This window comes from Zonotrichia albicollis, chromosome 25 (assembly GCF_047830755.1).
Source record: "Zonotrichia albicollis isolate bZonAlb1 chromosome 25, bZonAlb1.hap1, whole genome shotgun sequence".
NCBI lineage: Eukaryota > Metazoa > Chordata > Aves > Passeriformes > Passerellidae > Zonotrichia > Zonotrichia albicollis.
In genome coordinates, this window is record NC_133843.1 from 3,202,538 (window position 1) to 3,229,892 (window position 27,355).

General features: G+C 46.7%; 1 protein-coding gene across 2 annotated transcripts in view; it reads right to left on the minus strand.

The window, feature by feature from the left end:
* Positions 1–27,355, minus strand: part of MEGF6 (multiple EGF like domains 6) — a 91,980-nt gene that overhangs the window by 45,613 nt on the left and 19,012 nt on the right. Inside the window, exon 1 of one of the 2 annotated variants that reach the window (XM_074558551.1) lies at positions 800–1,467. The exons of the other annotated variant lie outside the window; for it this stretch is intronic. Within the exon in view, the coding sequence (XP_074414652.1) occupies positions 800–941 (142 nt within the window). The 5' untranslated portion in view covers positions 942–1,467. Of the gene's footprint in view, positions 1–799; positions 1,468–27,355 lie in introns of those variants that run through there. 2 annotated transcript variants of the gene reach the window in all.

The window sequence follows — 27,355 nt, forward strand, 5'->3', positions numbered from 1 at the left end:
GCCTGAATCCCCCACCCGTGCCCAGCTCTGCCGCTGCCAGAGGATTCCCCTTGCACAAACCCAACCCCAAATAACACCGAGCCCTGTCCTGGGAGAATCTGCTGAGCAGCACTCACACAGCCCCAACAAACCTCACCCAGAGATAAAGGCACCATTTTTTCATGTTAAAAACACCAAAATTTCACTTTTTGCCCTGGACTGGGGTGAGATTTTTGGAGCTGAGGAAAAAAACCCAATCCACATACCCCAACAAAATGCATGCATTTGGCTTTTTAAGGAATGTGGCACTGGAGCTATCTTTAACCCAGCTGGACAGCAACAGATGTGGAGAAACTCCTGTTCCTCTCCCCCTCTGCCAGAACCCAGAACTGATTATTGAGAGTAAGAAATGCACTGAAGAATAATAATAACAGTAGTAATAACAGTAATAATAGCAATAATGATAATAATAGTAAATATAATAGGAATATAATGATAATAATGATAAATATAATGGGAAATAATAGTAATAATAAATATTATAATATATATTATAATAATGATAAATATAATGGGAAAATAATGATGATGATAATAATAATGATAATAACGTAAAAATACATATAATAATACAAAGTACAGGCACATAAACAGCCAGGTCACCAGTCTGTCACTTGGGTGGCTGCCAGCCTGGGACCCCCACCCTGCATCTGGGGGACCTGGGGACAAATCCTCGAGGCAGAGCCCTGCAGGGAGCCCCTGCCCAGCACACAGAATCCATCACCGGTTCTGCAGGGACCATCCCAGGGCGCGCACGTACCTGGCCGCAGGTCGGGGTACCCTGCTCGCCCCAGGTAGCAGGGGTAGCAGCTCCTCCACAGGTAGCGGTAGTGCTCGCCCGAGGAGCCCGGGATGCCGCCCAGGCAGCCCAGGCACCACAGCAGCGCCCAGGGCCGGCCCATGAGCGCGGCACGGAGCGGGGATGGAGCGGGACGGGGCAAGGATGGAGCGGGGATGGAGCGGAGACGGGGCAGGGACGGAGCGCGGAGGGAGCTGGACAGGGAAAGGAGGGAGCGGAGACGGAGCGGGACACGGCAAGGACGGGGCAGGGATGGAGCGGGGACAGAACCGGGCTGGAACGGGACGGAGCACAGGGTTGGAGCGGAGATGGAGCTGGATGGGGCAGGAATGGAGCGTGACACGGGACGGGGCAGAGATGGAGCAGGGACTGAGCGGGACACGGCAGGAATGGAGCGGGACAGGACGGGGGATGGAGCGGGGACAGAACCGGGCTGGAACGGGCCCGGCAGGGATGGAGCAGGAATGGAGCGGAACGCGGCAGAGATGGAGCGGGACGGGGCAGGGAAGGGGCAGGAATGGAGCAGAGATGGAGCTGGACGGGGCAGGAATGGAGCGGGACACGGGACGGGGCAGGGATGGAGCAGGACACGGCAGGGATGGAGCAGGGATGGAGCAGGGATGGAGCAGGACGCAGCAGGGACGCGGCAGGGACGGGACGCGGCCGCAGCCGGGGATGCGCGGGGCGGCTCAGCCGTGGGGGCGGTCCCGCTCCGCCCCCCGCAGGTACCGCCGGGCCAGGCAGCGCCCCGAACACCCCCGGCACGGGCGGGACTGTCCCGGGATGGGCGGGGGCTGCCCGGACCCGGAGCTGACCCGCAGCCCACGCGTGGATAAACGGGACCCTCCCGGAGCGACGGAGCCACGGCTGCATCCACCCGGGGCTGGAGTGATCCTCCATCCTGAAATAAACCCAAGGATTTGCCCCAAACCTGGCTGAGGAGGGACGGAAGGTGGGCAGGGGGAATCAGGATCTCCCCCTGGAGCACCAGGCTGGGGTTTGAGAAAATTATTGAATAGATATCTGAATAATTTAGTAATATTTTTTAAATGTTTAATAAATTCCTTTTTTTTTAGTGGTAGATAATTAGTTGTGAAGTTTTTGTTTGTTAGGAATTTTGTTTTGGTTCTGATTATGCCCAGCCAGCCCTGGGGCTCACGCTGATCCTCCACCCTGAAATAAACCCATGAATTTGCCCCAAACCACGCTGAGGAGGGATGGAAGGCAGCAGGGGGATCCGGATTTCCCCCTGGAGCACCGGGCTGCTGTGGTTACACCACACCGAGTCACACAACCCCAGGGTTACACCAAGCAGGGAATGTTTCACTGTGGAACTGCCTCGTTACCATCACACCTCCCTAAAAACAGCACCCAACACCAAAATTCTGTTCTTAAAATAACAACAAAAAGCAAAGCTTAATCACCAAATTGAAGCAGAAATGAGGAACAGCCACCGTGGCTGCTCCAAAGAAAACCATAACGCTCATTCCCGCTTCCTGCAAGAAAGGGAATTTTATTTTACCTTTTTCATTAAATAAGAAGTAGGAATAGCTTATTGGATTTTCCAGAGGCGAGCTCCAAAGCCTCATTTAACTTTCTGGAATGTTTTGAAACAATGTGCTCGCAGGGCTGAGCTGGGGGAGAGCAGGCCCTGCTACTCTGAGACGTTTTCACAGTATTATTTGGCCATAGTAAAATTCCAAATTAAAACTTGTGGTTTAGGCTGCAATGAACAGCATTCCACTAAAAATTTTGAAACAGGCTGAATCCAGGAGGAAAATAGGGATTTCATGCTATTGCTGCAGCAATTTCCAAAGGAAGGTGGACTCCAGTCACGAGTCCCCTTTGCTGATTGTTCCAAGAGCAGCTTCCTAACATTTCAGGAACCTCTTCAGCTCATCTTAATATTTACACAAGGCAACAGCCCACATGCTTCTCGTTATTATTTTGATTTTAACAAAAATAACAGACAAATTTTTGGGTCTGTTGCTTTGTGGAGGGAAAAAAAAAGTGACCTCTCTGAAGGAAGCTGAGAGTGTTTAGAAATGGTCTGGAGAAGTCCAGCCTGATGTGGTGCACACAAACCCTGCTCAAACTGTCTGGAGGGTCCAGCAGAGTCCCCAGGGAGATGCTCAGCACTGAGGGATTATTGTATTTGTGGGGAGGAATGATGAACCTGACTCCATGTTCTCACAAGGCTAATTCATTATTTTATGATACTATATTATATTAAAGAATACTATACTAAACTATACTAAAGAATACAGAAAGGACACTTACAGAATGCTTAAAAGATAATAATGAATAGTCTGGCCTCACAGACTTTTCACCGTTGTTAGACACTTCACCTAATTCAGGATGGATCCCTACTCTGTCTCAATTATTAGCTAATAATATAATAAATCGGCAGTTAATACTTGCATTCAGAAATGTTGCACTAGCTAATCAAAGAGGCCAGAATTACTGAACAGATTGATAAAGTGACAAAAGTCATAATCCTTATCCTCATTTAGGTTGTGTCCTACAAGTTTGGTCACAAAACTGAGCCAGACTCCAGGCTCAGAGTCCTGCAGACAGCTCAGGGGTCCAGCCCAAGCATCAAAAGCACATCAGGCTCAAACACAAACTGAGCCCTGCTTATGTCATAAGTTATGCTTGGCCAGGTCAGAGCCAGCCCCAGCTTCCTCCTCACCTAATTTACTGCAGCTGATGAAGTACCAAGAGTTGTTTGGAGTGTGGCAGCACATGAGGATCTGCAGCAGGTCATTGCTGCAGCTGGGAGCCAGCCACGAGAGCAGCACCATCCTTTAACAGGGATGGGCTGGGCCCAGCCTCTCACAGCATTTCATTCAGATTCTGTCTTAAAATTCTTGTGCAGAGCCAAACAAATCAGAGCTGGTGCTGTGGTGCTTCACAGCTCAGCAGCATCGTGAGCCCCAGAGTTAATTCATCCCTGCACAGGCACAGTCAACCTGCTCAGGTAAACAGGAGTGCTGGAATCTTCATCCTAAACCAAAACTAAAACCTGAAAAACCAAACTAAACCTAAGCCCAAAACTAAAAAACTGAAAATTAAAACCAAAACGAAAAAACTAAAAACGTAACCTAAACTAAAACTAAACTAAAAAACCCCTAAACCATGAACTTAAATAAAAACCCCTAAACCTTGAACCATGTGTCTTCTGACACTAAAAAAATAAAAAAAAAAAAAAAAAAGAACTCCAGATAAAAGGAAATGGGAAAGCAGAAACATGCAGGAGATGGAACATGGAAGAGGTGAGGAAAGGAACAAGCTGAAGGATGAGGTCTGTGATTTGGGGCCAGCATGTCCTGGGCTGCATGCTCAGATATATTCCAGACTGGTTTTTGAATTTCTCTGTGTGTAATATCAGCTGGGAACTAAAATGAGACCCCCACATGCTGAATCAGGTTTATGTTTATGCTCAAATGTGAATTTTCATTTACTTTTGGAGCTAATGCCCTTGTCCTATGAAGGCCATGCAAAGTGCAAATATAATTCTTTATGTCAAGTGGTGCTTAGAGGGATAAAATAAACAAGAGCTTGTGAGAATTGTGGTTTAGGGGTTGGCTTGTGATGTTTTCTCTAAGAGCTCTCCACTGCACTACCCCAGCACGCCTGCTCCTGGGGCAGAGCCACATCCAAACCTGAGCTGCCCCAGTGTAGGAGGGTAGAAGAGTAGGGACAGATGGACATGAGAGATTTCTGAAGCCAGGGCTTGGAACTTGGGGTTTATTGCAAAGGGCCTGGGTGCAGGGCCCTGCTGGGAGCTGCCAGCCACAGCTCAGAGCAGGCCCCAAAGAGGGAGAGAGAGGTAAAGAGAGTGGTAAAGAGAATGAGAGAGTAAAAGAGAGGATCAGAGAGTGAGGTTCCCATTACAATACAATAAATCTTCTTCTGGTCTTGGAATCTGAGGTTTATTGCAAAGGGCCTGGGTGCAGGGCCCTGCTGGGAGCTGCAGCCACAGCTCAGAGCAGGCCCGAGAGAAGAGAGGGGAAGAGAGGATGAGAGGGAAAGAGAGTAAAAGGGAGTAAGAGAATAAAGGGGGTAAGAGTTAAGAGAACAAAGTTCTCGTTACAATACAATAAATCTTCTCCTGTGTTGAATATTCTAATTCTCACTAACCAATCTAGTCCAAGATACAAATCCTATAGCATTTACACACAGTCTATAGGAATCACTACATTACCATACTGTGTTACATTTTAAACCCTAAAAACTCCTCTTTGGGCCCCTTCTGCCAAGCTGGCAGGGTCTGCTCTGACCCTTGGGCCTGTCTGCAAGCAGAGGGTGTTGTTTCATCAAAAAGAAATTACCTTCAGCAGGCCACACCATTGTTTTCCTGTTGTTCAGTAACTGAGGTATCTCAAAGCTTGCTTTCATTTCAATCTAACTTATAGTTTCTATATTCTCAAAATCTTTTGCCAGACAATCATATTTATAAGATTTTCCTCTTTCATCTTCCCCAACATCCCAGAACCTGCCATGCTTCACAAACCATGGCAGCTGTGACACCCACCCACTGTATGTGCTTCTGCTGGGAGGGAATCAACACAATTTGGGCAATTCTGGGCAGGAAAAGTGAAAAACTGAGCCACAACATCCTTCTCCTTCTGACCAGGGGTCAGGCTGGAAGCTCTTGAGTGGCTGAAACTCTGGTCCCTGCTATTTTCCTCCTCTGCACACAAAGCTGATGCTATTGCAGAGCAGTTTGTTCAGCAGACACTTCAGAGAGAACTCTGGAAGTCCCAGCTTGATGTCACTGCAAGCCAGGAATCAAATCCCAAGGATGAATCCTTTTAAGTGCTGACCTCTAAACTCTCAACTGCTCTTCTTGGGCCACCCTCAGGAGAGGTGTGGGCTCCAAACCCTCCCAAGCCAGCACAGGCCTCCAAACATCTGACCCTGTGGTTTGCAGCTTTGTTCAGGCTCCATCAGGACTCTGACCAACACAAGCTGAATATTTTTGCAAGCTGTAAACATTAATCAGTGCCTTAAACTCTCCCCGTCTGCACAGATCCAACCCCATCCTCTCCTGGAAACGTGTGAGAGCATGTGGGGAGTTTGGAAAGAGCTTCTTATCTGATGTAAAAAAAAGAGAAATTAATGTAAAAAAGGGTGAGGACAGCAGGGTGACACAGTAGTGAGGTTGTTTGAGAAGTGCAGCCACGGGGGAATAACTCAACACCAGCTTTGCTGGGCTGGAAAGATTTACACTCCAGCAAAGCAGGAGTGAGGCAGCTCAATACAAACTCTTTTCTCACCTAATTTAAGGTTTAATCTTCCCTAAGTGTCCTATTTTGGCATGATGAGACCTGCAAAGCCACACAGGATGGATGAGGGGCTCCAGGATGCACTCAGACAGAGTGAGAGGCAATGAGGGAGAACAGGGAGCAAAGAGCTACAAATTATTCCAAGAATATGTGCAATGGGAATTACACTGTCCCCCCTAAAAGTGTACAAAATAAAGACCAAAAAAAAAAAAAAAAAAAAACCAGAAAAGAAAAAATTTTAAAAAGGATCGTTTGTTTCCTTGTTTCCACCAAAATCCTGAACCTCTTAATCATCAGAGAAGCTAATCCTCATCAGGGGAATTCTGGGGAAACTGGAAATATTTTCACTTGGCTAAGATAAGGGCAGAGCTGTTTATTTCACACATCTCTACAGTGGTACAGAGCCAGGAAATACTTTTCAGTTATTTTCAACAAAACAAGACAAATGTACCAAATTGGCAAGAAAGTGACATTTTTCTGTGGAATTCTTTAATGTCCAAGCAGATATCCACAGAAAACAGCTCTTTCCCTGTTCGTCAGCAATCTTTGTTAATTATTTGAATACTTTTGGTCTCCTGCTAAGCAAACCAGTGCTGCAAACATGCAAGAGCTCTGCCACAAAGCCATGACCATCCCAAGCAACCCCCAGAGTGCCCTGGGTGGGTGTTTCAACATCTCTCCATGGAATCCAGGGCTTTGGGGGAGTATGGGGATGGTGCTTTCCCTGCCTTGTCCACTAATTCTGGGGCTGTGTCACCATCCAAAAACTGTCATCTTGCTCTTGGCTCTGATGAGCAAAGAGCTTTTTACATTTCTCTGAGTCTGAGCTGAACCAGCAGCTCTCACACAGATGGAAATCCCACCCAGAGCAAGGCAGGGCTGGTTCCAGCTGTGGGAGCCCAAAGGGCACCTGGAGCACAGCTGGCACTGGGCTCCCACAGCTGGCACCAAGGGTTTCCATTTACAGACACACTGGGGCTCCTCTTCCACTCCATTTTGGAACCAGGTTTAAGGCAGAACAGAAAACAAACTGGGAAGGAGAAATCTCATATTTGAAGCAATAAAATACAAGGCATTTTTCCTTTGTATTTTATTGTTATCAGGTTAACAAGGCATGGCCACAATTCCCACCTTGATCACCACAACTTCCTGCCTGTGCTGGAGACACTGCACAAACCCAAACCCAACTGCTTTTTGTTTTTCCTGCAGCTCTTTTTCCCATTTGGAGCTTTCAGTGTCAATAAAAAGCAATATTAACAGGTACAAAATATTCCCCCTCCTTCCTTGCCCAAAAACTCCAGATGTCACCCAAAATATTCCTGTCCTGGAGGGACTCCCATGGATAAAACACCCATGATGTCCCAACTCTTTGTCTCACTCTCTAACAACCCTTTTGTTCATGAAAATGAGGAGACAAAACCTCTCTGCATTGTAGACCTGTTGTTTTAGAAGCTTTCCTTCTTGTCTTAGAACTGTTATCCCTTTCCACTAAAAATTCCTTCAAATAAACACACACAAGTACCCCGGATGGCATTAATCCACAGAAATCTGAATTAAAAGGTTGAAAAATAGAAAATAGACTGTGCATCATCTACCAGTTTTTGTAACTCGAGAATGAGAAACATTCTCCCTACCCCAGAGCAGGGTGTGGGCCAGACCTGGAAGGCACAGAGAGCACTTTTCTCAAATTACCTTTTATTAGAGTGAGTGACTAATCACCAGGTGAGAAGGGAGGAATCACCACCCTCTTGTTACCGGATCCCTCCTTCCTTCAGCGGCTCCCACAGATTCCATTGGGGAGCTAAAACCTGAGCTTTCCCTCCTGGAACATCCTCCATCCTCCCCAAAATCCCCCTGGAATCCTTGAACCAGCACCGGAGATGGTCCCCACCCCTGCATCACTGCTAGGCCACTCCATTATTTTCAGATACAGACCAAAATCACCCAAAGTTTAGGGAATTCCAAGTTTCAGCTGGATGTGTGGAATATACGGGGCGGTTTCACAAAGATTTATCAGCTGCTGGCAAATTTCTGACATTTGGCACTGAGCGAGGCACTTCAAAAATGTATCTGTGCCTAAGAAATTGCTTTTTTATTTTTTTTCTCTGTAAAGCAGCATTTCCTTCTTACAAGAGAGCAGAAAAATGGAGACAAATAGGGTTTGAAGGCTTTAGGGCTGGATGGAAGAAGAATGGGCTGCAGCTGTGCCAGGAATGAGCTTCAGCCACGCCGTGCTCAGGGTTTCCTTCTGCTACTGCAGATAAATCTTGAGTTTTTTTCCCTTGCTCACCCAGAGCCAGCCCAAATCCCATCACTCCCAGATCTTTGCTGCAGAGGGAATCCTGTGACAGTTCATGGGGATGGAAGGGTGGCAGAATGTGGATGGTGACAGGGTGTCTTGGTTTGGAAAGACTAAAGAAGGCAGGAGCCTCCCCTGAAATGGAGAATGTAAACCCTCCCCACCCCTCTGAATTGCTATACATTTTAAATTAAGGGGATCTCAGGCAGAAATATGGGAGCGGGAAATAAAAGTTCTTTAACAGGGAAAGGAAAAAGAAATAAAAGGATGAAATAAACAATGCAGAACACTAGAACAACACTGACAGAGTCAGAACCCAACCTGACACTCTGTGGTAGTGGTGGCAGTCCCATTGGAATTGTGGCTCAGCCCTCCTGCAGTGTCAGGTTCTGTTGGAGCAAGGGGGATCTGTAGAGAAGGATGAATTCTTCCTCTGAATATCCAGTGGAAGAAGAGACAGCTGCTGTTCCTCTGGGGAATCCAGTGGAGAAGCCATGCTGGTGTCTCAAAGACCTCTAGATTATATCTGGGTAGGAATGCTTGGCTCCTCCCTCTGGGTGGAGCATCTCCCAATGGGATGTTATAGTTCTTATCAGCCATGCAGTGACATTCAATAGCTGTTATCAGCAATGTCCCCTCCCCAGGGAGGTGTGAATGTGGTCACTCAAAGAGAGAGATCAGGCAAACTGACAAAGGTAATCTGCCATGCAGATGGTAATTGAAAACATCTTGCATGGCAATTTTCAACTCAGGGCCATCCCTGGAATTAACACTTTCATTCTGCATAAACCCAGCCCCAGATCAGCCCTGCAACAGCAGCAAGGAAAGGTGTCTGCAGGCAGCACACCAACCTGTCAAGTCATGAAGAATTAAATGTATTTCCAGCCAAGAACTGAGCTGGAGAAGGACAGCAATCAAAACAAGGCTGATGTGATCAAAGAGCCCCAGAGTTTAATTCCCTCAGCCTCTTCTAATTCGGTCCTGTCTGGGCTCAGAGCGCCCTGGCTGCTCAAAAACACCAGACCCTGCAAGTTTTGTTTTATTTTCAGAAATCCTAAGACCTGCTAGAGCTTAATGAAATCCCCAAGGGTTTATATTTGCTTAATCCCCTCTCTGCAGCAACCTGCAGACAGGGGCTCATTCCAAGGGCTCTGGGCAGGGCAGGGTCCAGGCAGGGAGCTGGAGGAGGACTCTGGGCAGTTTGCACTCTGCAGGGCCTTAAAAGTATGGATTCCATAAATTATAATTACATTTTCTTAGAATTTCATAAATCCTAATTACATTTTCAGAGTAAGTGCCTAAATGCAGGGTCTGTTTGAGGGGAGGTATGGATCTACATGAAGCCCAGCATACCTGATGTTTTATTATTATTATTATTATTATTATTATTATTATTATTATTATTATTATTACTATTATTATTATTATTATTATTATTACTGTTATTGCTATTGTTGCTGTTATTATTATGTTTAACTGCAGCTTTCATATAAAATTCCCTTTAATCTTTCAACCAGACCCAGTCTCAGCAGGTTCCCCTGTAAGCCCTGAGTTTCTCTAGAGCTGGAATGATCCTTTCCTCCACGTTTTTGTCAAAATAAGCTTTGTGGTTGGGCTCTGCAAACACTCCTGCAGCTCCCCAGGGCTCGTATTTATCGAAGCATTATGGAACTTCCTTCCTCCCTGACCCAAGCACACCATCCATAAATAAAAGGAGGAGTGTTCCTCATCCCCCAGCTCACCACAGGCTCAGCATCACTGCCTCAGGGTGAGGATTTGCCTCTCATCATTTTAGGGCTGAGTTTTGTGAGCTTTGGACAAGCTCTGCAGTTCAAATCCAAGCTGAGGGGTTGATCCTGGCTTGGAATTGACACAGCTAAGATGATTCAGGAGCAGCTGCTGTGTCCTTCACATCACCCAGAAATGTAATTTTCAGGTGATTTTTTCAAAACAAAAACAAGCCAGTGTTGAAGAATGCAACTGCACCACCTAAATCCTCAGCAGTGAGGGGTTGGTTTTTCTTCCGCTCACATGTTTGTGGTGGTGAGACACCAAAGGACTCGTGCAGCAGGCACAGAGTGCTGCTCACTCCTCCTGGAGATTCCCACAAACCCTTGAAACCAAGGATGAGTCGCCTCAAATCACCCCACAGGCTCCACCAACACTTGATTTCCAAGGTCACTCACAGTGGATGTTTAGGAGCTCCTGGAAAACTTGTTAGTTTTAATCAAAGTGCTGTGGAAACAGAAATAAATTCAATATGAAACTTCCTCCTTGATTTCTGTCAAAACTGTTTCAAATAATCTGCTTGTGAAACACCTACATTTCCTTTTTATTTTCAAGGAAGAGTTAGGGAAGAGAACACTGCTCTGAACTTTCACCTATATAGCACATTTTTTTCCAGATAATCTACACTCATTTAAAAACATAAAAATTCTTCTTTGAAAGAATCCCATCCTGCTCCTCCAGCCTTGCACCTGTGCAAGATTTGTTTCAAATATATTCTGAGCACAAATCCCTGCTGAGGAAGGGACTGACAGCATCATCCCCTCCCTGGGGCACAGCACTGTGTGTGCATCACCATCCTCCTGCAGCACGTGCACCAACATCCTGTCAGCAGACAGGTCTGGCTTTGGGAGGATTTACAGGTAAACCTGGCTTAATCTGGAGGGTTCAGAGCATCAGGAGGTGCCATCCACCCTGCAGCATCCTGGCATCCTCCAGCTCCCCCTGTGTGACTGTCCCAGATTGCAAGGCAAGATGTATTCTATTATTGTTATATCCATCTATTATTGTTATATACATCTATTACCAGAATACATTGTTATTATTGTTGTTGTTATCGTTTTGTATGTATTCTAACAATAATAACAACAATATAATAACAACAATACAATAATAACAACAATAATAATAACAACAACAATAATAACAATGTATTCTGGTGATAGATGTATTCTATTGTGTGGCAGTTTGTGGTGGTGTTCACAGAGCTCCCAGGACAAGGGAAGAGATGAGGATTTGACTCCATGTTTCAGAAGGCTTGATTCTTTTATCATATATATTATATTAAAACTATACTAAAAGAATAGAAGAAAGGATTTCATCAGAAGGCTTGCAAAGAAGGACAAGAATGGAATGATGATAAAATCTGGTGACTGACCACACAGTCCGAAACAGCTGACTGTGGCCATTAATTAGAAACAATTAATTACATGAGACCAATCACAGATCCACCTGTTGCGTTCCACAGCAGCAGATAATCAATGTTTACATTTCGTTCCTGAGGCCTCTCAGCTTCTCAGGAGAAAAAAATCCTAAGGAAAGGATTTTTCATAGAATGTGTCTGTGACAGCAGTTTTCTTTTGTCAAGTGGGGAGGTTGCCTTATCTCTCTCTCTGAGTGATCACAATCACTCCTTCCTCGGGAGGGGACACCTGCTGATAACAGACTATTGAATGTCACTGCATGGCTGATAAGAACTACAGCATCCCATTGGGAGATGCTCCGCCCAGAGGGAGGAGCCAAGCATTCCTACCTGGATATAATCTGGAGATTCTGGAACACCAGCATGGCTTCTCCACTGGATTCCCCAGAGGAACAGCAGCTGCCTCTCCTTCCCCTGGATCTTCAGAGGAAGAGACTGCATCTTTCTCCAGGATCCTGCTCCAGCAGAACCAGCCCTGACACTGCAGGAGGGTTGCAGCCACAATTCCAATGGGACTGCTGCCAGTACCCTGACCCACAGGGTGTCAGGTTGGGTTCTGACTCTGTCAGTGTTGTTTGGTTTTACTGCATTGTTTATTTTATCTTTTTCTTTTCTTCCCTATTAAAGAACTGTTATTTCCCGCTCCCATATTTTTCACCTGAGATCCCCTTAATTTAAAATGTATAACAATTCAGAGGGGTGAGGAGGGTTTACATTCTCCATTCCTCAGCAGGCACCTGTCTTTCCAAACTGAGACAGTGACTCTTGCCAGGAAAGGGTTGAAATAAAGTCCTGGTATTCCTGTTCTTTATGAGAATTCCCAAATCTTTTAAAGGAAAACAGAACCCAAGCACATCTGGTGTTTTATTTATGGAAGTTACACACTCCCACATGAAAGCAGCTGTCCACTTTTAACCTGATAACAAACCCCTGCTTCTCCCTCTGCCTTGGGGCTAAAATCCATTAATATTCATGGCCTGTTGTCAGGTGATTTTACAGCTCCGGTAAAATAAAGGTCTGAAGGAAGCTGAAATGCCAGAGGCCCCGGTTTGGAAGGGTCTGGCTTTGGCTTGAACAAATTCCCAGCTTTCCCAGAAGGTGACAGCCATCCCCAGCTCCGGAGCACACCTCAGCCAAGATCTTGGACTCAGGGCAGGGAAAAAGGAATTTCTGTGCATTATCCTGGTGTTCCTGAAAGGGGAGAGCTTTCCAGAGCACACAAAGCACCTCAACCATCTGCATGCTGAAAACTCCCTGGAAAAGGAGGACCAGGGTCCAGTTCCTTGTTAAAAAGTACCAGAGTCCACTTCCCTGGAAAAGATAACCAGGGTCCGATTCCCTGGGAAAGGAGGACCAGGGTCCGATTCCTTGGGAAAGAGGTTCAAGGTCCAATTCCCTCTGAAAGAGAACCAGGGTCCAATTCTCTGGAAATGGAGGACCAGGTTTTGGGGGCCTTGGGTGGATGGGTGGTTGGTTGGGTTGTTTTGTTTTGTTTTTGTGGGATGTTGGTTTTGGGTTTTTTTGGTTTTGGTTTTTTTTTTATTTTTTATTGGTTGGTTTGGTTTTTGTTGGGGTTTTTTTGGTAAGTAACTTTTCATAAGACAAAAAAATAAAGATTTCTGCATTTTGTTTGAAAAAAGAAAAACAAAAAAAGAAAAACAAAAGAAAACCACTAGAATTTATACAGACTAAAAGTGGTTAAAACTGGGGTAAAAGAGGGGTTTTTTTCATTCCAAAGGGATAACTCTGCAGATTTTGAAAGGGAGACAGGCAGTGCACAGAGAGCAGCTCCAGGGACAGATCAGCACAGCAGAGCCCAGCAGAGATGCTCTACCCCCTCCCTCTGGCCAGAGGACACCACATACACTCTCAGAGAGAAGCTTTGAGTGATTATTCCCTAAAAATGAGCCTGCTGTAGAAGATCTTTGTGGAATCAGCTTTACTGGGAGAAAGGCTGTGACATCCTGAGGATTTGATCCCTTAAAGACTCCTCAATATCCCCCCGAGAACATGCCCTCCTGATAACCTAAAGGAAATCAGACAATTCTCTCTCTCCAGCACCGAAATGCTGAACTAAGGAGTTAAGCACAGGACTGACAGGATGCTGTGGGTCCTGCAGGCACTTCTGCCTGGCTGAATTTGGGATGAAAGAGGAGCCTGTCCCTTGTTTCTCTGAAATTGTGCCAGGGGGATGAGGCTGCACAATCCTCCCAGTGTTGGGGCTCTGCTGAAGTTTGCCAGCACACAGGGATTGCGCACAAAACCCAGGCTCCGTGGGTGCTTTTTGTTTCTTTGTTGTTTTCCTCCTTCCTTTTTGGTTTTCCAGAAAACCCTCTGGGATTTCCATCCCTGAATCCCATGGTGCCTCCAAGAGATCCACCAGCATGGGTGGCAAAGACAAATTACAAGACACAAATGTGTAACCACAGTGAAAAAGAGAAAATGTAAGCAGATATTTTAGATTTTCCCATATCTCCAGAGCTCCTATCCAGATTCTCCTCCTTATTAATCCAACACTCTGTAAAACCAATTGCAAATCCATAAATCCAATGCCTTTCTATGGATTATATCAAATGCTGAGACAAGCCCAGCCTGGCTCCTCCTGACCTGCACTAACAGAGACATCACAAAACAGCCCTGACAGGCAGCACCTCCAGGAAATCTCCTTTTTTTTGGGAATAAAAGGAGCCTGTGCCTGCTGGGAGCTGTGTGGTGTGCAGGGAGCAGATTATCAGCACAGCTCTGCAGCTTCCTGTGGTGCTCAGATAAGGCTGACTCCGTGCCACCGGCTCTGCTTCTTCTTCCTTCACCCCTTATTTCTTCCTCAATTTCCCATCCAAACTGATGTCATCTGTCATCTTTGGGTAGTTTTTCAAGCACTGGTGATGGGTGTGATGGTGTTCACAGGGGTCTGAGGATGAGGGAAGAGATGAGGATCTGACTCCATGTTTCAGAAGGCTTGATTTATTATTTTATGATATATATTACATTAAAACTATATTAAAATAATAGAAGAAAAAGTTTTATCTCAGAAGGCTAGCTAAGAATAGAAAGGAATGAATAACCAAGGTTTGTGGCTTGGACAGAGAGTCTGAGCCAGGTGGGCTGTGATTGGCCATTAATTAGAAACAACCACATGATATCAATCACAGATTCACCTGTTGCATTCCACAGCAGCAGATAACCATTGTTTACACTTTGTCCCTGAGGCCTCTCAGCTTCTCAGAAGGAAAAAATCCTAAGGAAAGGATTTTCATTAAAAGATGTCTGCGACAGATGGGTCTGGTGCTTTTTGGTTATGATGGTCTTGAACCTGACAGGAGGGGTCAGCCAGGTGGGGGTCACAGGGAACAAGGGGAAACAGCCTCAAGCTGTGCCAGGAGAGGGTCAGGTTGGACATCAGGAGGAATTTCTCCATGGAAAGGGTGGCCAGGCCTTGGAAGGGGCTGCCCAGGGAGGTTTGGAGTGGACGTGGCACTCAGTGACCAAGTGGGGATTTGGTACAACTTGGACTAGATGACCTTGAAGATCGTTTCCAAAATGATTGATCCTGTGATTCTGTGATGTTTTCCTCATGCATGGCAAGGTCTGGACCTGCTGTGGTAGGAAGAGCAGCATGAGGCTCTTTGGGGATGCTGGTTTCAGCCATGTGGATGTAGGAAAACACATCACCACACGTGGAGAGATCCCACATGTACAAACTCTCACATACGTGCCCTGTCTGGGTTTTTGGGAGTCCCAGGAGAGGTGAAGAAGGGACTACAGGCTCATTTATCACAGTGGCATCATTCCCACACATACCAGGCATGAATGTGCAACCTGACACCCCCTCTTAGTGCAGCCAGCCTCCCCAGAGCGACTGCATTATCAGTCTTGGCTCCCTCTGAACTCCTCACAAATACAAATATGTCAGATGGCCAAATAAGGTTTAATCAATACCATAGTCAGGGCTTTCAATCCTTTCAATGCATAAGGAAGCTGTCTGTAAACTTTGCAGGTCTTTTGGAACCTCCTTGACACAGAGGTTGAGGTGTGAAAAGTTGTGAAGGGTTTTAGCTGCTCTTTAAGGTAATTATTTTTTAAAGAAGAGGATAATGAAGCTCAAATATTAAGCTCGAGGAAAATTGAGCTCAAACCCTGTTTGAGGAAATTGAGCTCAAACACAGTGGTTCAGTTTGGGTTAATATATTTCTGCTCATCTCTTTTGCAGCTGCCTTCTGCAAGGCGAGGTAATCACGCTTCCAGGGAAACTGCCACTGGAATCTTCCCAACCTAAAGGAGACTTTGGGACCTCTTCACCTGCCTCCATCCCACTGGGATGTGTGTGCCAGGTCAGGGCAAGGAGCTGCTTGGGCCTGTGCAGATGTTCTGGGGGAAAATCCACAAGAGAGACTATTGGAATATGAATCCCAATATAACCAGTTAGATGGTGCCTGGGCCAGTTCTGACCTTCGCTGCTGGGCCAAAGGCAGCACTGCGGTGTTTTACCCCAGAGATACCTTGGCTGCTGGAGAGTGCAGCGGGGCAAGTCCAGGCTGTCAGGACTCCGTTTATCTCAGGAGAGAGAGCTTCTGGCGATGGTGGAGAGAAAGGGAGTGGATTCTGCTAGAAGGTTGCCAGATGTTTATTCCATGGGTACAGAGATGTCTGCACTGGGCCACTGCTGCTAACAGAATGAGGCCGCATGGTCTCATTAACATTTTAAGCTCAGGACAGGGGAAGGGGAGGGGACAGGTGAGCCACCAACCAGGTGAAGGGGCAGGGTCTCAAGGGACTAGGGACACCTATCACACGACGCCTTGCTGGTATGTTAGCCTGATTGACAGGGCACACTCAGCGAGGGGCGAGGGGGAAGGGAGAAGGTAAAACAGGATATTGCAACACACCACAACAAGAGACCAGCTGAAATGGATCCAAAAGTATCCCCATGCAAGAGTAACCTCACTTCCAGGGAAACTGCCACTGGAATCTTCCCAACCTAAAGGAGACTTTGGGACCTCTTCACCTGTCTCCATCCCACTGGGATGTGTGTGCCAGGTCAGGGCAAGGAGCTGCTTTGGGCTGTGCAGATGTTCTGGGAGAAAATCCACAAGAGAGACCAGCTGACATGGATCCAGAAATATCCCCATACCTGTGGCAGGTGTCCCTCACACACCTTCTGTTAATGGGCAAGGCAAAGATGTCATCAAATGTCCCCTCTCCACTCAGATTACACTTTTTTCCTATGGATGTCACATCATTTGTTGTTTTCTCAGCTCCTTGACCAACATCAGCCTCAGGCAGACTCACCAGAGACAACCCTCCAACTATGGTTTATCAACCTAGTTACAAAACAACTAATAACACCTCTAGACAAAAAAAGGACACAAATGAGCCCTGATTTTGACATCCCTCATGATCTTCCTCCTACTCATCAACCTTCTAGGACTATTACCTTACATCCCCCTCCTCCTGCCCACGCCTAAATCCTGTCACTGGTTTCCACCTGCTGCCATGCCCTATGTGTTGAGAATTTGGGAAAATTTCTGCTTATTCCTGCCGAGGTTCCTGAGGAGCTGGAGAGGTGGGACAGGTCATGATGAGCTGTTCCTTTCCTCAGATCACCCTCAGGCTCCCAGAGCTGCTCCCTTGGAGCCAGAGGCAGCAGCCTGGCTTGGCTTGGCCAGGGTAACCTGAGACACTCCACTCCTGCCATAAAACCCTATGGACTATAAATGTCTCCCCATAGTGGAGAGAATTCTTTTTTGACACATTATATAATGGATGCAATAAAAAATATACTGTGCCTGGCAGCCTTTCCAAGGCTTCCCTTCAGGAGCTCAGAGCGCAGGCCTGGCTTTGATGATTTTTTTCCACTGTATGGCCAAAACTGTATTTAATGGGAAGAAGGGAAGATGACTCTCCTGGGAAAGAACCTGTATTCCTCTTATAGAGAAGTGAAGAGACTTCCTTCAAAGTTTCCAGCCCTTTGAAGCAACCTCAGCTCTGTGAGATCACAGAGGCTTTGCCAAGGCTGAGGTTTAAGTGTCTCCAGCAGGTTTGTCCCATTTTTAGTTGTTTCTACAGCAAAATCTGTGCCAGGGTGAAGCTCTGTGCTCACCTGGTGACCTTCAGTGGTGTGTCCCCATGGCAGGTGGCTTCTGAATGGACACCAGTGACCAAGATTTGCTGCCAGCACAGCAGTGAGAAAAACACAGAGCTTTCTTCTCAATGCTTACAAAGCCAAAGTGATTCATATAGAATTAAGGGGGAAAATTAGCAAGATCTAGCTGGAGGTTCAGAAGAAATGTTGTTGAACCAGGTTAAGCTGTAAAGGGTTTGTGACGGTCTTCACAGGGGTCCGAGGATGAGGGAAGAGACGAGGATCTGACTCCATGTTTCAGAAGGCTTGATTTATAATTTTATGATATATATTATACTAAAACTATACTAAAGAATAGAAGAAAGGATTTCATCGGAAGAATAGAAAAAGAATGGAATGATAACAAGGAAGCTCCAGGAGCCACACTCATTATTCCAAAGGGAATCCTAAACTGTTGTCTAAACCAGTACCTTCCAAAATTCTGCAGCATTGCTGCTCACTCCAGCCAGCTCCCAGATTTGGCCAGAACAGAGCCAGGAGCTGAAACTCCACAAAGAACACGATGACCTCGTGCAGAAGGGCTGCAAGGAGGGGTCAGATCTGCCCCTGTGCCTGTGCCCAGTCTTTCGAGGCACTTGGCAGCGTTTGGGGTGTCTGTGACACCCAGGCAGTGCCCACCTCTCCCTCGGGGCCACTCGCTCTCAGTCCGTGCCTTACACTGAAAAACTGGCACATCCCTGGGAAAAAAGAGTCTTCTCCAAGTCTCTTTGTCTCTATATAATTAAGCTCAATACAACAAAGCATCCAAGTGGGGGGAGTGTTTTGGAGGGCTCTCAAGAGCCACTTTTACAGCACAGCAAGGTCTATGTATCTATGTAAAACTATTGATCACCGATCTCATGATTTATATTTCCCCACAAATATTGCTCATCACGTTCCCAGATGCATAATGGGTGTCAGGAGTAAGAATCTTGGAAAATAAATGGAAAAAGTTACACTGACAAATGGCTTGTTTATGCCATAATTGGTATTAGGCAATTAATGGTGGGATGAAACATCACAGTGCTGCGGAAAACAAAAAGCAATGCTGGGTAAAGAGCATTTAATGAGCACGTTTTATGTCGTCCTCAGCAAGTTTACTGCCAAGCCACAAAAGACATTTATACACACTCCCTTTTGTCTCTAATGAAAGGGTCAGGGCTACTCGCTTCTGGGGAGATTCATGAGTTTATAAAAAAAGAGAAAAGCATAAATGAAATGTTTTAAACTGGAAATTCACCTCCTCGAAGGAGCAGTTGTTTTAGGTGGGAGAGGTTTCCTGGGCAGGGCCAGTCCCAGCACAACCAGGTGCAGATCAAACACCTCCCCACAGAAAGATGGGGCTCAGTGACAGCCAGCCACAGGGACCTATTGTACAGCTCCAATAGCCAGATATGCCAAATATCTGACATTCCAAAATCTCCACTATTAATGAGGTGAGATCCTGAGCAACTGGGGGAAAAGGAGACTGAAATAATGTATATTTTTGCCAGGAGTCACTACTCTGCCGTGCAATCCAAGCAGGTTCCCAGCCTGTACAGAGGGGGATAATGCCTAAATAATTTTAAACCAGAAAAATTACCTGGTCTGCTGCTTCCCAAACCTCATTTTCTACATCTGTTTCTCCTGTGTATTTCAAACACCCCCACTCTCTGCTGAGTATTGGGAAAGGTCAAAGTCAATGCTGCATTTCAAACCATGGAACGTGCCAGGATGGTGGCATGGAATGGACAGGTGCCTCCAAACAAATTCCTTGGAAGAGATCCAGGTATTTTTCCCTCTCCTTTCCTTCATCTCTGCCACAGGAGCCCATGGAATGCTCCTTGCCTTCCTCATCCTCATCCAGACCCAGCCCCAAGGCAAGGCCAGCATGGAGCCACGGGAAATGCTCAGGAAATGGAGTTGTTGCCCTTGTTTTCCTTATAATGAGTCTTTATTTTAGGTTTGAAAAAAATAAAAAAGACCTTTCAGGCTATTTCTAGAAGGGAGCTTGCTAAAGTTCTCTGGGAGATAAGGCTGCCAAGGGCCAGGAAAATGGTGAATTCACAGAACTCCACCAGTGAGGTATCAAACGCATAAAACCTCACCGAAACCTCAGATTCCTGCTGGAGAAAAGTCTGGGTAAAGTGTGAACATTTTAATGAATTTATTCCTAACCGTGATCATTCTGTATTCCTATTTTTTTAACCATTTCTTCAGTTTATAAAGACATATTTTTTTAGGAGCATATCCTGTTGCACCAGAGACCACAAAGTGAAAAGCCATGTCTTCTTCTTACTTGTCACATAAGTACAAAACCATGTCCAGCATTCTTCCAGTAAAATCCTTGGAGTTTTCTGGGGATTCATTTTGCAAGTTAAATATAAAATGCAATTTTATGGGCTGGTTTATCAAGGCAAATCCTCACCGAGCTCCTGCAAAAAATACAAATCAACACAGAATGCCTGATTTTGCCACACGTGACTGGTTTGGGCTGCAGAAATCCAGCCAAAGAGCAGCCTGACAACATCTGAGATGGCAGGAAATAGCAGGAATTCAAGCTTCTCCCGGTGAAAACAGCAGAGGAAGGGATGGACAATTTGCAGCTGGTGAGGAGAGGTATCCTCTAATGACACACATCTGGCATCCATCGGCGGGGCTGAAACCCAACACCCCTCACGCAGCACAATGGCATGCCAAGGAAAGGCACAGCATTCCCGGATCCTCTTTAACTGCTGAGAACCCTCCTGCCCCTTCCTCCACTGCCTTTCTTACACCAGGCTCAGTTATTTTGGCCCTTTGATCTCTGACAGTCACACCAGGAACATGAATCACAGAACTGACTCCCATTATACCTGATTTGAAACAGCTCCTGGCCAGGGGAGCTGGGTTGGACCTCTGGGAATGGTCTAGCCAGTCTTTAAGCAACCTACATAAATCTCTGAAGGAGAAGAATCCCTATTTTAATTGGCAAACATGGGTTTTTCTGCTTCTTTTTGCATCTGTAGCAGGGTCCCACCTTGTAGGTGCCACCTGCAAGACCTCGTGGAGATGCCATGATTGAAGAAGTCAAGATGGAGGGATTTGGGCGTGGAGCCAATTTGGGCATGCCTTGTCCTTCTTTCTTCTTGGCCTCCATCTTCTGGGTGATGGTGGCACTTTTGGATTGGTTTAGAGTAGAAGCTCACTGTCTAACATAGGTGATAGGTATTGGGAAATAATTGCAAATATTGTACATGTAGTTTTTAGTATAAAAGATAACACAGCCCAGAGGTGGGCAGTGTGCCTCTGTCTGAACTGCTGAATGGACCTCGGCAGGCCAGGAGAAAGAATTTTATAGATAAGAAACAATAAACAACTTTGAGACTGAAAACTGAAAAGTTCTGACTCTTCCTTCAACCTCCGGGCTGGGATAAGAGACTTTCTAACACGTCTTGGGGTCACTGTGAGCAGCAGAAGCCCCGAGAGTTGTGGAATCTGTTTATTCCGCGCATTGCTTCAGCGGTGCCCAAAAAGCTGCAGCATGCCAGCCTTTCCAGCCAAAATTCTGGGCTAAAAGGAAAGTCAAGCATGAAGAAATGACTTCAGAGAGCAGCTCGGGGCCAGCAGCCCCAGCACCCGGCCCGTGAGCCTCCTGGCACCCCGTGCTGAGCCTGCTGCTGCAGCGGGGAGTGGAGCATTTCCAGATCCATGGGTTTATGGGCTTGGAGAGGCGGGAAGACAGGCAGTCAATATCCATTAATGTACCGCAAACTAGAAACACCTGTTGGCCTCCAGAGCTGGGTTTTGGCTGGTTTACAGAGAGAGAGGGTGGAACAGGTGCCCCTGTGGCCAGCAGGAATGTTGAAGGGGTGCAGAGGCCCCACAAATATGGAATCGTGGAAGGGAAAAGCGGCTGCACCATTCCGCGCAGCACATGTGTCACTGTCTGCAAGCTGAGCCCCATAAAATTAAGTGTGTCTGGGAGGAAACCAGCCATGCTGGGGCTGGGCAATCTCAGCTCAGAATGGTGAGGGTCCCCTGGACTCTCCTTTCACTCCAGAGATTCCTCTTCTGAGGAATGTGCAGGGAGAACCAGTCCCAGGGACACAGCCCCAGCCCCATCATGGCTTTGATGGTTCTTGTGGGTCCCTTCCAACCCAGGATGCTCTGTAATTCTGTAATAATTCTATATTTCTATAATTCCATGATAAAGAAGCTGCAGAGGAACAAATCCCCTGAGCTGGTGCTTTGAGCCTGGTGTCACTGATGCAAGAGGAGTCCCATTTTCCATTTGAACTTTGCAGAATAGTAAAAAGTGACCATCAAAAACTCCTTCACTGGCTGGTGCCACCTGGATTTCTCTGTGGGGGTAGTTAGTGGGAGATTTTCTTCCTTCTCCACTATCAATCAACTTATTTGGGATCCAGGCTGCCCAGAATATTTAGCTCCAGCTCAAGGGAAAAACACAACAGGAACTTGCACGCACTGAAATTTGGATCAAAAATGTGTGGAAAGTGTCCTCCTTTCCTCACATAACTCACATGGATTAGACCTCTGGGGAGGGAACCCTCTGAGCATCTTCCTGGAAAAAAAAAAGGTATTTGTAACAACTGGAATCCCAACATGTGTTTGTTTCTGAATTACTAAACCCATTATTGTGTTGTGCTGAGCCCATGCAGCATGGGAGACAAAACAGAAACACAACAAACAAGGGAAAAATGAAAAGCAAACCTGTTGCTGATGTGGGGATAAGGCATTTCAGAGGCTTTTTGAAAAATGTTATCACCTGCCAGAGAATAGGGCTTTAAAATGATGCCCCAGAGAAAGCAGCACTTGATGAATTAAAAAAATGTTTTCTCCAACCTTTCCAAGCCCAGAAACAGAAACCATAACATACCAATGATTTATTGTGGAGTGGGCTGTGTGTTTAAGCATAAATTAATTCTACAAATTCCAGGGAGCTTTTCAGCAATGCCTCTCGTTCCTGCTGTGGCCCTCGCTCCTCATCTCACTCTCCAAACCTCCTGTTTCACTTGGAACCTGCCCCTTGTGCCCATGGCTAGCGTGGCTCCCACACCACTGATTTGCAGCAGATCCTTTGAAAACAGGGGAAGATTCAGTGAATTATTGGATTTTATGGTCTTGAAGGTCTTTTCCAAACTAAAGATTTGATGGTTCTGTCACAGTCAGGGAGTCAAGGTGTTCCTTGTCATTTTTCTTTTGTGAATCCACTGAAAACCTGAAGATTTTAGTCTCTCACTCACAATCAGGTTCTCTCTCATTGCAAGAAACCAGTAACTGGTGAGGAACTGTGAGCCTGGAATGATCCTTGGCTACCTGACCAGGGGGATGGGCTCAATCCTCTCCAGAAACAATCCAAGAATTCAGCTTTAATTCAGTCTCCTTCGCATTCGTGTAACAAATCCTTCTTATTACCAATTACACGATGGGATCCCAGCGGTCCAGTTACACTGCAGCATTCCACATTGCCTGGAAAATAACCCATTCTCCTCCATAAATGTCCCTTGACTCACCTTTGAGCTCACAAGCCTGGCTTCCCCGCGTGGTTTACGGGAAGAAAACACCTCGGGCAGACTCTCAGAGCCATAAACTCTGCCCAGCCCTCACCCAGCTGGGGTTTTGCAGCCCTGGCCCCTGTTTAATTGGTCACAGCTGGCTGGGAATCTCCTTGCAGGGAGATTAGAGCAGGGGAGGGATCACGGGAGGTGCTGGGAGCGTCAGCCCTCACCCAAGGGGATGCAGAGCTTTGAAGATGCCATCCAGCACTTCACATGACTTGGCCCAAAGTACCCATCCCTCACCACAAAGCAGGGGTTTTGTCTTCTTCAGGTGGCTCAATGAGTCATTTCCTCACAAGTTTTCTTACCCTTGGCAGATCTTAGCATGAGGAGCAGTAAAGATCTGTGTGGACATTTCATATCAGTGGAAAAGATTCCGCTCTGATTTATTTGCCAAAACCTAAGCAGAGGGCTACAATTCATCCAAAGGACTTGAGCCATATATTTCCTTCAGCCCAATATGATAATCTCTTTTAAATGATCATGAAATCCTTAATTCTTGAGCTCAGCCCAAGGAAAGCCTGAAAAGAACAAAGCCAGCCATATTTCAGATCCACCAAAGCCCATCAGATTTGAGCTCTGCTTCACCCACTAACATGCTCCTTTAAACAAATGGCCAGCAATACTTTTGCCTCCACGCTCTCCATCACTCACCAGCAGAGCTGGACAGAGCTCGACAACATCACACACATCCAAAAGGCTGTTGTGTACTTCATTTCACCTTTAGAAACTCAGATTATATGAACCACACAGTTATTCACAGAGTTATTGCCCTGCAGGAGGTGGTGCTGGGTGTGATGAACCATGTTTGACCAACACATCTCAGTGAAGGACTCTTCACCCTGCAGGTACAAGTCCCAGGACACTTCTTTAGCAGGTACCACAACAGACATTCCCCTGGCTCCAGCACAATCTCTCTTTTCTTTCAAACTGCCTTTACAAAAGCTGGTTTTTTGCTAAATAAGCCCCTGCATCGCCTTGGCTTGCTTCCTCACACAGATTTCTTCAAAGAGCTCAGCCCTACCTGTTTGCCAGCTCTTAAATACCATGCTTGGCTGATGGACAAGCTGATAGCACAGGACGTGGCCAAGCTCTGCACAAGCCGCCCTTGTTCCACTGCCTTCCTGAGCCAAAATACAAGAAAATCCCAGCAGGAATCTCCTCTGGCCTCGCACTCCTCTCCCCTCCCCAGCAGAAGGCTAACCTTGTGAATCAGGAGGCTGCTTATAAATAAAAGTACTCGGACTTCTTGGCTGCTGGGAGAAGTGCTCTGCTTAATTTAGCCCTGGTATTATTAACCGTGGATTCTCTCCAATGAGCTGACAGCTGAAGAACAATTGCAGCCATTTAATTCCACAAAACGGATTTCAAATTGGCCTCGTGCACTGGAAGCATCGATCACAGGCTCCTGCTACCGTCATCCTGCAGTCTGTACTGGGCTCTGCTCGGGCTGGGGAAGTCACCTGAGTCTGAACTGGTGCTGTCACGTGAGTTTCTCCATCTTGGAAAGAGCATCTGGCTCCTGGATCCAAGAAAATACTGCCTGTGCTTTCCTTTGCTTCCAAACTCTTCCCGTTTCAGCTTCCAACACCTCTGAGTGTTTCGCAGTCCCACGTTTCCCTGGCCTCCAGCAAACCCCTCTCTCCCAGCCCTAACACACCCAAAGGCTTCCAAGTAAGCAGCTCCAGAGAGATTAGCAGGAGAAATCAGGTCCTTAGTGAATCAAACAACACCTCAAAGGCTGGGCAAACAAGGGCAGTGCTATAAAAGAAAGGGACAATTCTGGTCTCCTGAAGCAGGGTTGTAGGAAAGGCATTTTGTGCTGTTCTTGAAGATAAGGAAAGCCCCATATCTCTCTCGAGGAAGACACCAAGGTAGTCACCATGGAGATGTGATGAAGGAGAGAAAGTTAAAAGATATAGACTCTAGCTGGCTCACAGAGTGACCTGGCTCCTTGTTCACCTATTGAGAACTTTGTTTCTTTCTTATGACCAATGGGCAGTGAATGTGTCTGTTAAGTAAATGTAAATATATTGTGTTGGGGAAGATGAAACAGGAAAGCATTATAAATATGATTGCCTGGCAAAAGAGTTTGAGAATATGGAAACTGTAAGCGAGATTGAAATTAAAGCAAGCTTTGAGATCCCTCAGTTACTGAACAACTGGAAAACAATGGTATGGCCACTGAAGGTGATCCCCTTTTGATGAAACAACACCCTCTGCTTGCAGAGAGGCCCAAGGGTCAGAGCAGACCCTGCCAGCTTGGCAGAAGGGGTCCAAAGAGGAGTTTTTAGGGTTTAAAATGTAACGCAGTATGGTAATGTAGTGATTCTTATAGTCTGTATGTAAATGCTATGGGATTTGTATCTTGGACTAGATAGGTTAGTGAGAATCAGAAAATTCAGCATAGAAGAAGATTTATGGTATTGTAATGGCAACTTTGTTCTCTTTTACTCTTTTGTCCCCTCTCTCTCATCCTCTTTACCACGCTCTTGCCTTCTTTCTCTTTCCCACTCTCTTTATCTCTCTCTCCCTCTCTGGGGCCTGCTCTGAGCTGCGGCTGGCGGCTCCCAGCAGGGCCCTGCACCCAGGCCCTCTGCAATAAACCCCAAGTTCCAAACCCTGGCTTCAGAGATCTCTCGTCTCTATCCATCCCCACCGCTCCTACAATCTTGAAAAACTACAAAAGCAACATGTTATTATAATAAATCCCTCTCACACACCCTTCTGATGGAGTCCTGGTGCTCTGTGCCGCGTCACCCACAGGGTGACAAAGCCACCCTAGCAGGCCTCCAGGCACAGACACTGATCACAGCCCTGCTGCCACAGCTGACCTCTCCTTTGTGCCAGCAAAAGGAGGTTTGGGCTGGCCCATGCTTCAAAACACAGCCTGGCTAATTAGGAACAGCCCAGTTCCCCCCATCAGAGCCCCGGGAGCTGAGTGTTGCTGAAACAATCCACTCTGCTGGGAGGCTCCAGGGAGCCAAGGGTGAAGCCCAGCAGCTGATTTCCAGCAGGGCACACCAGTAAATAACAGCAGTAACACCCACCTTGCCAGCCCCAGCACACACAGGTCCCATCCTGCTGCACTCACTGGGGTCTGATGGGCTCACCAGCCCTGGACCCAGAGCTCTGGGTGGTCCAAGGATTCCCAGGAAGGCTGGGCAGGATTGGAGAAGGGCCCAGGCTCCCCAACATCCCCTCCCTGCAGCAATGAGCCTGCACTGAAAATTTATTTACGTCCAAGCCCCCAAAAGGGAGCTCTAAAGGGAGCCTCACCCCAAACTTTGAGTGCTCCATTTACAACCCTTTTATCTATCAAGGACGGGAGATACCACAGGAGCTCAGGACAACTCAGCTGCTTCCTCAGTCTGTGGTCACTGTAATATTCACAGAATTCACAGAATTTACAGAACCCTCAGGTTGGAAAAGACCTTTAAGATCATTGAGTCCAACCCAGTCCCAACACTTCAACTCAACCCTGGCACCCAGTGCCACATCCAGGCTTTGTTAAACACACCCAGGGATGGTGACTCCACCACCTCCCTGGGCAGCCATTCCAGAACTTTATCACCTTTCTGTAAAAAACTTTATCGCCCTTTCTGTAATGAACTTTTCCCTAATATCCAACCTATATTTCCCTTGGTGCAGCTTGAGACTGGCCTATTGCTCAGCTCAACCTCTGCTGCAAAGCAAAGCTCACCTGAAGGCAGAGCAGGAAAAAAACATCAATTTCTACATTGATAGGATCAAAAAGCCACTAAGAGGCAGCAGAAAAGGTGTTGAAACCTGGGCAGGAACATGCAGAGCTTCCTGCAAGAGCTCACACAGCCCCACTGAGGGCTGTGGTGATTGCACCCAGAGGATGGGTGAATGTTGTGCCTGTCAGCAGCTCAGGAGAGCAGGAAGGACAGCACCTCACCCTGCAAGGGGAGCACTGGGGAGCTGCTGCTGCCCAGCCAGGGTAAATACTGGGGAGCTGCTGCTGCTGCTCAGGGCTGGCCAGCAAAAATATCCCGTGCTGAAAGCTCTGATAGGAGTCTGGCCAGCACAGGGAG